General features: G+C 36.0%; 1 protein-coding gene across 2 annotated transcripts in view; it reads left to right on the top strand.

The window, feature by feature from the left end:
- Window positions 1-13,783, top strand: part of BMP2K (BMP2 inducible kinase) — a 118,892-nt gene that overhangs the window by 82,950 nt on the left and 22,159 nt on the right. For both annotated transcript variants that reach the window (XM_074345937.1, XM_074345945.1), the window contains exons 11-14: window positions 3,294-3,478; window positions 4,521-4,619; window positions 5,349-5,530; window positions 8,840-8,997. In XM_074345937.1, coding sequence (XP_074202038.1) covers window positions 3,294-3,478; window positions 4,521-4,619; window positions 5,349-5,530; window positions 8,840-8,997 — 624 coding nt within the window. The remainder of the gene's footprint in view (window positions 1-3,293; window positions 3,479-4,520; window positions 4,620-5,348; window positions 5,531-8,839; window positions 8,998-13,783) is intronic.

Below are 13,783 nucleotides of genomic sequence, written 5' to 3' on the forward strand. Positions count from 1 at the left end.
CACTTTGAGTCTCATGAACCTAGATTTGAATCCTGTTTCTCCCTTTTTTTTTAATAATAGATGTTATGAAAATGCTAGTACCTATTTCATAGGATGGCTGTTGTGAGGGTTAAATGGCTGCTTAATATAATGCCTGCTGCATATGTCCTTAAGAGATGTTCACTATTAAGTACTATTTCTACTATTAAGTAAAGCAAATGCTCAGGGAAGGCAGTATTTATGTTACCAGATGTATTGCTGCATATATCTGTGGGGATCAGGAATACCAGATGGAGGAATATTCTATAGAAAAGGGAAAAAAGGAGAATTTAAAGTCTTTTGTGTTCACTGTTCTCTTCTGTAAAGTGGGAAAACATCTACTATTATTATTATGAAAAGAAAGTAGCAAGGTTCGTGGTATCCAGGAGAATTTTGTTTCCTAGGACACATTCAGTGATGGTTTTCTACTTTTTGGAGTTGGGGATCCTATTAGTCTTATCTGTCGTGTATTTTGATCCTCCAGCCAAAGACCACTAGGAACACACTTATAGTTGAATAAATTTGGTTTATTACTCTGATACCCTGGAAATCTGTGGGAGTGTCTCAGTAAGATGGTGTCTGAAAACTCTTATTAAAGGATTTGGGCTTGCTGTAGGTACTTTTGTGGAAGCAGGGTGTAATATCATTAGGTATCTTAAATTTTATCTAGAAGGAGGGAAGCAAAAGCCTCATTTGGAAATGAAGCAGCATTCAGTCGTGTTAGCCAGGGTTGGGAGAGGTTTGGCCATTTTTGTGGTTTGGACAGTGTTCCTGATTTTGTCAGCATTGAGACCTGATTAAGGGGTGGTCTTATCCTGATCCATCACAGGGTAGCCTTGTCTGGTGGTGGTGTTCTGTAAAACTGTTTGCATTTATCGGAAGAACACCACCACCTCACTGTGTCGGGCTTGCCTGTTGTCAGGGGCAGCATTTCTCTTTCTTACATACTTCCAGCTTCAGTTGGAAAAAAAAATACTCTTTTTTCCCCCCTATATGTACATCTCTTAACATTTCTTTTCCTGTTAAATATTATATAAAAAGTAACACATGAATATATTTCTAAAAAATACTCATATAATACAGTAGTATTCAGAAAAATATAGATTTCCATTCTTTTTATTCCCAGAGTAAATTAGCAGCAGTTTGGTCCACATCTTCCCATTCATTTTTTATGTTCTTGCATGAATATACATAGATACAAATAACTCATGTTGGGTTAAACTCAAATGGATTCATACTATACATAGTTCTCCACAACTTGATTTTTTTAAACTTAATATACTGTAGAGAACTTTGCATATCAGTGCATATAGATCTATGTAGTTTTTAATAGATACGTAATATTCTACTGTATGAATGTCCCATAGTTTATAAAACCATTGAGTTAATTTCCAGTATTTGCTATTATTAATAGTGTTGTGGTAAACATCTTTATCATCATACTCTTGATTTCCATCTAAGAGAATTTTTCTGAGGAAGATAATAAAAAGTACACTCATTTAAAATTTGTCTGATATGACCAAATTGCCATCAAAAGAGGACTTAAGAAATTTTTGTGACAGCACCATTCACAGTGTGAGTGTCCTTTTGCTCCTGTCCTTGCCAACACTTGACAGTATTGGTTTTTAAAAATTTTCCCTATTGATAGGGGAAACATTTTTGGTTTTATTTTAATATTCCTTATTAACAGGACTCTTTAATGTTTACTGACCATTTGATTTCTTCTATGAATTGTCTTTTGTAATTTTCTGTGAGATTGTTTGACTTTTATTTTTTATTGCCTCAAAGGTTTTATTTTTATGTATTCTGAATATTAGTCCATTGCCAAATATATTTTCTTCCAGTTTATCATTTGTCTTTAACGTCACTTGTGAATTCACTTAACTTCTGTGAGGCTCAGTTTCATCCTTTGCAAATCGGGGAATAACAGTATAAGAACTTGATGACATTCTTGCAAGCACTGTTTTCATGTGGGGTTGTTGTGATGCTGTTTGGGAGTTCTCTAGTGCTCAGTGGACTTGGCTTGGGAAGCAGGGAGCTCTCTTCCGCTCGATAACACTAAAGAGAAGTCACAGTTCGTGGGGTCGAAGGCGAGTTCTATAAGGCACTGCATGAAGACCATTGGCTTGTGTTGGGCTTCACCTGCAGCCACACGTGTCCTCCAGTTAGACATCAGGGCCTTGAATGATGAATGTACAGCTGAGGAGATGAACTTTTTCATACTCTTCTGACTGGGAAGAAAGACGCTTAAAAGGCTAATGGTGGTTATGTCTGTGTGGCAGAATTATGGTTTTAATTTTCTTCCTTGTACTTTTATAAACATTTTCAAGAATAATGAAAATAAATGTACATTTGTCTTATAATTGGAAGAATTAGAAATAGTTATAGAAGGATTTTCATACAGGTGTTGGTTTAAGGCCTGTGGAGTGTTGAAGACATTAACACTGATGAGAAAGAATCTTTCTCTCCCTCCTTGCGCTCTCCTTCCTTTTCGCCCCTTAGGACTAGGTACTCATATTTCAATTTACAGTGACTTGTTGAAAGAGAATACAGAAATTACAGTAGATTGCATTTCCTCTTTTTGATGTTGTCTGTCTCATCCTTTTCTGTTTATTTCAAAAGTTTATTCATAGAATTTCCCTAGGATAAGATTTACAAAGCTTAGACATAAATACCCTTTTAGGAGACGGTGTTAGTAGATTCACGACAGTAGCATTTATTAAATATCTGTTATATAAAAAGTTCTTTGGAGGGCTAACCGGTAAATAAGTCTTTACCTTACCCCTCAGGGGCCCTGGTTAGGAAATAGCCATTTAAACAATGAATGTGTGTGAGGCAGAATGAAACATTATAAACTTAGCGGAAGCGTTAGATGAAGAACAAGGAAGAGAGTTGCGAGCTCCAAAGGATAAGAATTGCAGTGGGTGGAAAGTGGCAGGGAGTCATGTCAGCAAAGACACAGACTCATAATGTGCATGGTACAGGTGAGAAGTCTGGAGCGTTTCAAACTGACTTGGCCGGTGCGTTCATGAGATGAAGGATGAAAGAGGACGTGTTTCTAAGATGTGAACTTGTTCACGAGTTGTTGCTGACAAAGTTAGCTTTCATGGGTACTTTTAGTAAATAATCCCTTTAGACCATATGCACATGGAAGTTTCTATAAAATGAATGTAGGAATGCCTTGGTTAATGATGATCTAAATGAGTGTTTTGAAGTCGAGCCGTTTTACTGAAATTGCGAGCACGTTAATGACAGTTTGGGGAAACCCCTTTTAGGAGCCCTGAGACCTGGCAGCGGCCCTGAGACTTTACTGGGCCAGGCGCCCCCGCAGCAGCCCCCGCAGCAGCATCGGGTCCTGCAGCAGCTGCAGCAGGGAGACTGGAGGCTGCAGCAGCTTCACGTGCAGCACCGCCGCCCTCACCTGCAGCAGCAGCAGCTTCAGGATGCGTACGTGCAGCAGGTAACTCTTCTGCTACTTCGGGCATGGAAGTTGTGTGGTGACATTCACGGGGCTCTTGACGATCAGTAAATTCCCTTTTGTACCGTGGGTACCTTGGACTCTAGATTGAAGTAAGCGTTTTGCTCAATTTCCTGATTATTAAAGATGTATTTTATTTGCATTCTGTGAGATATTTAAGAATACTGTGCTGAAATAGGTTGCATCATGGATTTATGAAGCAAAGACTGTTCATCAGTCATTTGGCCTCTTGAATAAGTACTGCATTTTATGATGGATATTATCTTTTTCAGGTTACATTTTGAGTTCAGATATACAGACTAATAATGTTACTGTTGGAAGGTGATACTAGGCTTTCAAAAGTAACATTGTCTTGGATTTTTTGTTTGTTTTTCTTTTTTTGCCTGTGTTAGGGTGTGTGTGTGTGTGTGTGTGTGTGTGTAGAGGTGGCATTTAGAATTGGAAGTAGGAAAAAATGACCTCAAGTTCTGTTCTGTCCTTTGCCTCATCAGACCCTGCACATATCTAGTTTCACTAAACTATTTTAAATTTAATAACTGTCATCATTGTCCTTCATCATTTCCTAAAATATTTTTGAACCAGTTATATGCATGACACTTCTCATGGGGTACCCATCCTCTAGTCTTGACTGAGAGACCCAGAGTCAAGGGTGGTTATGTAGGGGTGCCATTGGATGGCCAGAAGATGTCAATGAAGGGGAGGCAGGGGAGAGTGGGGATTTCTGGACTCAGGGGTCTTCATCAGCTGGTGAATGTGTTTAGGTTTAGGTTTCTTCCAAACATCCTTAGACTGTGCTGGAAATGGTTTTAGTTGAGTCTGTTATGTTTCATTGATAATTTGGAAACCAGTTCCAATAAGCAGATTTAAGTTATAGTTGCTTACTAACTATAGCTATTTCATATCAGTGTCTGGACTATTGGGTACCCAAGTCGTTGGTTACAGTAAGATCAGCACTTTAAAAAAGAAAGACTGTGGCACAAAAAAGGCATGAATAAAGTTGATGAACTTGTTTTTCTAATCACAGTATCAACACGCAATGCAACAGCAGCAGATACTTCAGCAACAGTTTTTAACGCATTCGGTGTATCAGCCACAGCCTTCCGCATCACAGTATCCTACAATGGTAGGTGCTATATAATTTCTAGGGATGTCTCTCTGAGTATACATTCTAGTATTGGAATTCACAGTGTGAATGGCATTTTTCATTACTTAATAATTCAAAATCAACTCAAGTTAGTTAATTAACATGTATTTTAACAAAGCCAGCCATGTATTCTCACACAGCTTAAACTGACCTGAACTATCTATATCTGTATCTATATCTCACACCTGGATTTGGAACATCATAACTAACAGTATTTTTCTCTTATAGTATAGGGAAATTATTGATTACCCAGGATCTTTTGCCATATATCTTTTTCATTTGGCAAATGTCTGTTGAATTTAAAAAAAAAAGAGGAAAGAATCCCAAGGAGAATTGCATTTGCTTCCAAGAATAGTTTGACCTTTCTTTACAGCAACCACCATACCAAGTGACTTTAAGCTACTCTATTGTTTTTTCCTTAAATTATTTAAAGGAGAATTTTTGAATTCTGCCAGGTGAGCCTAACTGTGCAACTGCTTCTTTTTTTTTTAATTGAGGTATAATTGACATAACATTATGTTAGTTTCAGGTATATGAAGTAATAATGTGATATTTGTGTGTATCACAAAATGATCATGACAATAAGTCCACCTGAACAACTTCTTAAATAGATTTATTCCACCTTGCTATAGTGTTCTGGTAGTGAGCTGCTCATTCAGCTTCAGTGACCTTGAGTGTTGTTTTGTATAACAGCATTTTCTGTTTCAGATGCAGCAGTATCAGCAGGCTTTCTTACAGCAGCAAATGCTAGCCCAACATCAGTCGTCTCAACAGGCATCGCCGGAATACCTTACCTCCCCTCAAGAGTTCCCACCAGCCTTAGTGGCCTACACTTCATCGCTTCCAGCTCAGGTTGGAACCATAATGGACTCCTCTTATGGTGCCAACAGGCAAGTGTTTTTCCAGTGAATGCAAAGGAGATTATTGTGAAAGTGGGTGTTCCCGTGGAGTGCAGTCACTAAGTGGCTCCTGAGCTGGCTTAGAGTCCATCCTTCTGAGAGTTCCCCTTCTCTTACGGGTGCTCTCTGCTGGTCCCTGTGCATCTCTTTCACCCTTTCCATTTTCATCAGTTAATTCTGCTATGTGCAGATAAGGCTTAGCAACACCCAGCAGCGTTTAAGGCTAAGAAAACTATTAGCTCATATGTTAAGACGTTTCTTTATCATTTCAATAGAAGCAAACCTCTAATGAACTACTTTAGTAGTTAAAAAAAACCCATGTAGACAAGTTAATTTAACTTTTTCTACTTATATGTTATTTTTAATTAATTTGATAGTATTTATACTCATAGAGATTGCCTAATTTGGTTTAATTTAAACAGGTGCAAAAAGTTGTAATGAGTCATTTGGTTCTTTCTAAAGATGATATGATACGGCAGGCTTATTGTTACCACAGCCATAGTGCATTTTGGTTATTTATGTACCGTAGTTAGTGGAGTTAACTTTTCATTGATAGTTCATATTGAAAACATCACAAGAAGTTAAACAACTGTGATACAACTGTGTTCAAACTTAGCTTTGTTATGAGGAATGCTTCAGGGTTTTGTAATTAAGAATCTTTTGACCCTCATGAATACATCCTGATAGTTTTAAATACATAGGAGGGAGTAGCTGTTAGAACTTTGGTCACTAGAACACTAAAGAAATTCTCACATAACACTTTTTGAGGATATGAAATGTTAGCTGGTGTCTACAAGCTTTGGCTGGGTTGGGTGTGCGAAACAGTGACATCACTAGTGTGGTGGTCACTGAGCATGTCAAGAGTGGTTGGAGTTTGCAGTTTGCTATAGTATACCTCCCAGCCCGTGTGTGTGTGTGTGTGTGTGTCGGTGTGTGTATATGTGTCGGTGTGTGAAAGAAAAGAGGTGCAGGGATTGAAAGAGTGAGAGAAAGGATTGGAGGGGAAGGAGGATAGGAGAAAAGAAATGGATTTATTGAAGTGCTTTCCTAAATCAAAAATTGACGTGCGTGAATTTGAACAAGTAAGTATGTCTGTAAGTGGAGAGCAGGGCGTAAGACCAAAGGCTCGTTTAAAGACCCAGAGCAGTATTTGCCAAACTCTTTGTCATTTGCCTACTCTAGTTGTGCTTTTTTGATTTACTCATGTAACTTTTTTCTTTAATAAATTAATAGCACTATTGTGAATAACACTAAAACAAATAATATACATTTTAAACAAATTAAATCCACTAAAATATAATCTGTGAAATACAAGTAGCAATCTAATAAATTAACAAAAAAAGACATACCTACAAATAAGTCCTCTAGGGATAAGAATAGAATAGTTTTTATTCTTCATTAAAAACAGGGTATTCTGCTTGATATTAAGATACTGATGAGGCCGTTGTATTAATTAATGATTGATTTTTTTTTTACTTTTGATGTTAACTAGCATCAAAAATTGTATCTCGTGTTTGTAGTTGGAAAATGCAAAGATATTAAACTGTCTTCTCTGACACAGCATATATACTTATGTATACTTTGTACTGGGAAGACCAGCCTCTGGAAGCAGAGTTGTGTTCCTGATGAGAATGAAGTCATGAATTAGAAATCCTGCATGAGAGAATTCATGCCAGTGTCCCATAGCTTCTCTACTACCTGAACTTCTGATTAGTTATGAAGGAAGATGAGTATCTAAAGATTTGGGGCACACATGGTATGCAAGGTGCTGATACCTGTAACTTATGTGTGTTCCCAAAGTACTGCCTACTTAATCTCATCTTCAGTTAATGCTGTTCATGAAGCCACAGGTGTGATATGTTAGATAAGTATGTTTCCTAATTTCTGTGTGACTTTAAAGAGTCAGGTTATCATCAAAATCAGCTTGCACACCCCAGTTTGGAAAACATTGGGTTGGGTATCTGTGAAAGTGTATAGGACTTGTTTTACTCCGCTTCTGTGAAATTATGAAATTATCCCAGGAGATGGGAGGGTGGAACAGGAAAGGGAGGTGTTTTAGGACTCTGAAAGTCCTTGAAGATAGTTTTGGAATTAGAGATGAGGTTCTGTCTTGTGGAGGCAGGCTTAGACCTTGGCCGCTGATGCATTCCCAGAGTGAGTGCTAAACTGAATTATATTTATTATTAAGATATCTAAGTTATATTTATTAAGAACGACTATCTAGTCTTCCTTAATAGATCAGTTATCATATGTATTTTCCTCTTGCTTTTAGTAAGTGTTCATACATTCTGTTCTTGTCTCAGCTTTACTGAAGAGGCTTGGGCTAGAAGATTAAGTGCGCAACTTTTGCCCTTTCTTCTCTTTAAAGACCTGTGTGATGGCAGTGGAAGTGAGCTCCCAAGGGGGAAGGAGAATTTAAGAGGATGAGTCAAGGCTTGAAAAACTGAGATACTTCTTTAGAAGTGCATACATTCTCCCTCCGCTACCAATGTTAGAAGGTCTGGATCGGAATCATGAAATGAACGTGACAAATTTGTGACACTGCCTCGTGCCTGTGCTGCATTTCCAGGATGAGTTGAGGGGGAGGCACCCACGAACTCTTAGATTAAGAAGTCTTTAGACTCTCATCTTCTCTTAAAAGTCAAGAGACCTTTTGATACTTTAATAGAACCAGTGGTCCTAGGCTCCAGACTATGTAGATATTTTAAGCATCATAAATAACTTATTATATAGAAAGTGACCCTCATCTAGTTTTAGGCAATTCATAAAGCAGTGCAAGCAGTTCTCCTTTTGTTGGTGGCTGTACAGAGGATGCCTTTGTCAAATGGAAAATTATTGTGGTGTCTCAGCGTGACCAGGACATAAGATCACCTTATTCAGTCGTGATTTTAGGGTGATACTGTTTCATATGGCAACTGGTTTTCACTTTAAGGTTTATTCACTATGATAATAAAAGTTAATATTTTTAAGTGCTTATTTATTTATGTTCTCTGTTTTTTGTGTATTAAACCATTTAATCTTCTCAGTTACCCTATGAGGTAGACACTTCTGCTCCTGTTTACAGGTGAGGAAGTTGAGACCTGAGAGGTTAAGGAGCGTGCCCAGGGTACACAGCTAGTGACCTTTATGGAGGTGATGCAAATCCCAGCTGGTCTTCCTCCCAATCCATGCCCTTATCTGCCACCTCCATCATGATAAAATGATCTGCTTTTCCAAATATCTATAAAGTATGAACCAGGACACTTTAAAACTTCAATTCTAACTTTTTTCTCCTTTTTCCTCTCTTAATTATTACTGTAGGTCAGTTGCTGATAAAGAGGCAGTTGCAAATATTACAAATCAGAAGAACATCAGTAACCCACCTGATATGTCAGGGTGGAATCCATTTGGAGAGGATAACTTCTCCAAGTTAACAGAAGAGGAACTGTTGGACAGAGAATTTGACCTTCTAAGATCAAGTAAGGGACACTTGAAGGCTTATTTTGCTTCGCAGTAAAATAACAGCTCTATAATTATTCAGCAAGGCCAAAGACTGTTTTGGGGTGGTAAATAGAAAATTCTTTTTGTGCATTTGAGGGCAAAATTCAGGCCATCTTCTTTTACATATACTAGCGAACTATGTTGTGTGCATTAGAAATCAATTGCTTGATAGTAGCTGTTAAACCCAAGATTGCTGATAATATGCTGATTCCTAACACTTAAATACTGCGTATCTTTGAATGTTAATTCAGAATATATCCAAAACGTGGATAACAATGTTCAAATAAAAAGGGAGACTTTAGTATCTTGCCTTACTAATCATTTTGCAGCTCTGTTTCCTTGCACACCCAATAGAAGATACTGTGGGTCTGAGATGCCCTTTGAAAGTGCCTGAAAGAAAACATGGGCTGCTGCATTATGTTAATGTCTTGTAATGCCCTTTTAACGAGCGGTGACATAAAAGGGCTGCTTTGTTGTCCGGTATGGCAAAAGTGAAATAAATTCTTTTCCGTTTTAAATCAGATATCTCAATGTTTTTACTTGAAATCATTGCCTTTTCTTAAACTGCCTAATATATATGTCAAGCCTCACCGTACATGTTTTAGAAAAAATTTTTTTTTTGGAGAATGAATGTGTGGAGTGTTTTGAGGAAGTTGCAAAACAGGAGCAAAAAGCTCACTCCTGGAGTATGGAGGTAATTGTCAGGTTTCTGAGACTTGTGTGTATATGTGTGTGTGCATGGGTGCCAAATGTGTTTTCCCATTTTGCGTGTGAAAAGGAGGTCTTAATGGTCCCTAGGTATAGTTCCTAGTTTCTGTTTTGTTTTGGGGAACTGGCCTTATGAGAATGTTTATTAGATGAAATGCTTTGTTCCAAATTGGTATATATTTTATGTAAAGTTTATAAATGCCCTGAATTCATGTAAGGGTAGTTGTTTGGAATTTAAATTTGTATTTTACATATTGGTTATATGATATTGAAGAACATTAAATTGATGATGAAGTACAGATATAAAAACGAGTTCTGAGCCTTTAATAAAGGTTTGTTAACTTTGATAAAACCAATCTTACTTTTTTTTTATTAAAAAAATTTTTTTTAAACCACAACTTTTTTTGTTTGGCATTTTTCCTACAATTTATATTGAGTGCTCCCAAAAGCAAGGTTTTAAAAAAGGAAATAAGGAATCTCTTTATATTGGGAAGATGGCAGGGAGATACAGGAAATAACCAATTATTATAATTTATGGGATTATTTTTAAAGCAAAAGGTAAAAATAAAATATTCATTTTAATGTGTCTTGACCAGGATGGTAACTAAAGGTTTGCTAAATCAGAATTTTCTACTCCTTAGGTAAAAAGTTCCTCCTTCCACCTTAAAAAAAAAAAATCTATTATGGTATGGGTATAGTAGTCACATTATCTTGTACCTTATAAAAATGTTATTGTAAGCTCCGTAGAATTTGTAGTGATACCCAAATGTTAGTTACTGTGCATTGGCAAGAGTGGCATGTACACCTAACTTCATAAAAATTGGGTTTAGCATGCAGAACTCTTAACCAGCTATTTGCTTTCAAACTTCAAGGTCAGATTACATGTGTAATTTGTGTATGTATTTGTACACACATGCGTATGCCAAAGAAAGTTCAGGCTTCATTGCAGTATTAATTATGGAAAGATAATAAGTTCCAAATGAAAGTGCAGGAGGAACCTTATCTGAAGGTTAGACTTGGAGCAACTTAGCCATTTGGAAAACTGCCCAGATGGCCCCTGAGCTACTGAAATCACTGTCACTAGGCTGATGTACTTAAATGGGCACATAGTATAAGAAAACATGAATTCTGATACCTGGCCATGTCATTTAACTAGGTTTAATCTCCCTAAAGTCACTAACTGCTGTCTCATTAACTCACTTATAAACTGGGTATAATGATACTTACCTCATAGGCTTGTCAAGAAAATTAAATAAAATTGTATCTTTAAAGAGTCTGGACATTTCATAAAGGCCACTTCTGCTTTTCTCACCTTCTGTGTAAGCCTTTGGGTGTTGACTTCTGAATTTATTGCCTGATAACCAGCATTTTAAGATTATATCTAAATTATCAAGTTTCTCAGCTGGCAATTAAAAAACCAAATAGAAGGGGCTTTGTGGGCAAACACATCAATAGTGGAAGTGACATATGACAGCATGGAAGGAGATGGAAAAATGCCTGTTTTTCTCTTAATCATTGATAGTCATAATAATGGGGTTCAAAGAGGTGAACTGTCTTTAATGAAGTTTCTAAAGGAATCAATAATGTGTAGAATATAGTTTAGAAGGATTTTCTCCCAAATCTGGCTGAATTGTAATAGTCATCTTTAGCACCTCTTTCACTCACAGGCAATAAGGTATCTAATATTTGATCTACTTGATAGGGTTTAAATTACAGGAATGGGCAAAAGACCTCTTCCAGAACCTTGAGGTGCAGTAGGACTATCGGTGTCATGAAAATTGATTGCTGGTCTTTACTGGTTGGCTCCTCTGTCCCTGTCAACTTTTTCCAAAACCAATGAGTAAATTATTGATGTGTTTGAAATATCAAATTCATCTTTTTCCTCAGCACAGATATTTATCAACAATTTTCTAAAGTCCTTTTGAAGATAACTTACATTTTGCTTATGAAAGCTTTCCAGTGAGAAACTGAGTACCTTTATGTATGGTTCTTAAAAATGTAGCCATTGCCATGTAATGATTGTTCTGCATGAAACAGTGCCACTGGGACATGGTTATTTATTTAAAGAAAAAAGAAATGCTGTCTAGGATGCTGTTTACTTGTTGTATTATTCAGAAGGTAATTTAAAAATTATATTTTGAGATACTAAAATTCCAAAATAGTGGTAGTTGGTAACAAAAACTGTTTCTTAGTGATCTTTAAGAAAACGGTTGAATCCAGCTGGCAAAGGGATTTAACATGTAAAATATAAACCTGATTCTTCTTGTTTTGGCTTTCAGTGTAACTGAATATTATTTATGGTTCAGAATTTTTTACCTGTTCCTATTTAAGACCAAAACATTAAATTGAAATTAAGCATTGTTAATAAAGCTAGTCTCAATTTTATATATAATATATATATATATATAATATATAAAATATATATATATATTTTAAGTTTAAGTTTGTATTTTTCATGGTCTTTTGTATCAGAATATCCAGATTAGTATGTAAACTTTAGAAATCTAATTGTCATAATATTTAATACATTAAACACTAATTAGAATACAGGTGTTTGCTGTGGGAAATCTTTTTAACTTGCATTTATTCAAATAGTTGTGTAGCTCTTAATATTAATTAAAAGTAATACTTAATGGAATATTATTTTCTTGTTAATGGATTTATTGTTTCTGTTTACATTTGCATCAGAATAACTAAGGGGAAGAGTAGAAGAAATTGAAGACTGTGGCTGCTTTGCAAATTCTACTGAATGTGTTGGTTTTTTCCTCTGAAGCCACAGTGTGAAATAGATACAAACTTCTGTATATATAATTAGTTTGTTGTAAAACATGAACTCTCACCATTTCAAGCTAATTAGACCTATCATTGTTCCTTTAGTGCAGAATAACAGAACTTTTCAGGTATTTTAGAACAGTATTAGAAGTATCAGGTGAATACTGTACTTTTTAGTCTTATTCATTAACCGTTTGGCTATTCAAGCCTTTATCCGTTTAAGCTGCTGAATTAACTTTTTACAGTATATTAATCGTCTGATGATATTATGAAATACCCTTTGATTCAAGGATTTTAAATCCTATATTTTTGCCATCTTTGTCAATTAAAATTCTTGAAAAGATACTGTCTTTATTCACCACACAACTCTTTTAGGGAGGCAGGAAGAGGTAAGTTTCATACGTTGGACAAAACAGGCTCAGGTTTTGCTCTAATGAAAACCTATTCTTTGAAAATGGAACTTAGATACACCTTAGGAGTAACTCTGTATTTGAAAAATAACTCTGCCACTTTGTTAGTTTTTATTTATAGGTAATTGATAATTTAAAAAATTAATGTGTATTTTTATTTTTTTAATTTTGTGCCCTGGGACCCAGATTATCATGTGAACTTTAGAAATCTAAATGATTTTTAAAAAATCCTCCATGGGAAAATTGGTGCTCTGTTTTGTGGAACAATGAGAACATGATTCATTTTATAGTGAGTTTATTCTGATTCCTGTTTTGAAATAATTGGATAAATGAACTTTGTATAGAACACTATCTTCCTATTTTTAATTATGGGGATCCCATATAAAAAAATACTTGTTTACCCCTACAAGATAGTGTTTGTACTCTTGTCATAATGACATGATGCTTTTTATACATTTGCCATGACTTTATCATAGATGGATGGAGATAATACACCACAGCATGAGGATTCAAAGAACCTTAGTGGTAACTTAGCATTTTTATCTGCTGGGAACAATTGGGAACAAGTGATTTATAAACCTGGAGAGTATGTTAATATGTAGATTTCTAAGATCCTACTCAGATCATCTGATTCATTAGGTCAGTTATAGGGCCCAGGTAACTTCATTTTATACAGGAATCCTGGCAATTATGATGCAGATGGTTTAGGAAGGGAATCTGGTCCTAATTTAGACCTAAATACCTATATACTTATATATAAATATATGTATCCTTATATACTCGGTCTCAATATTCAAGAATGAAGGATCTTGGGCATTGATAGGCTGTGGCTTTCACTCTGAGGTAGTCTCTCCCATTTGTCCATCGCCAGTGT

Source organism: Camelus bactrianus, chromosome 2 (genome assembly GCF_048773025.1).
Source record: "Camelus bactrianus isolate YW-2024 breed Bactrian camel chromosome 2, ASM4877302v1, whole genome shotgun sequence".
NCBI lineage: Eukaryota > Metazoa > Chordata > Mammalia > Artiodactyla > Camelidae > Camelus > Camelus bactrianus.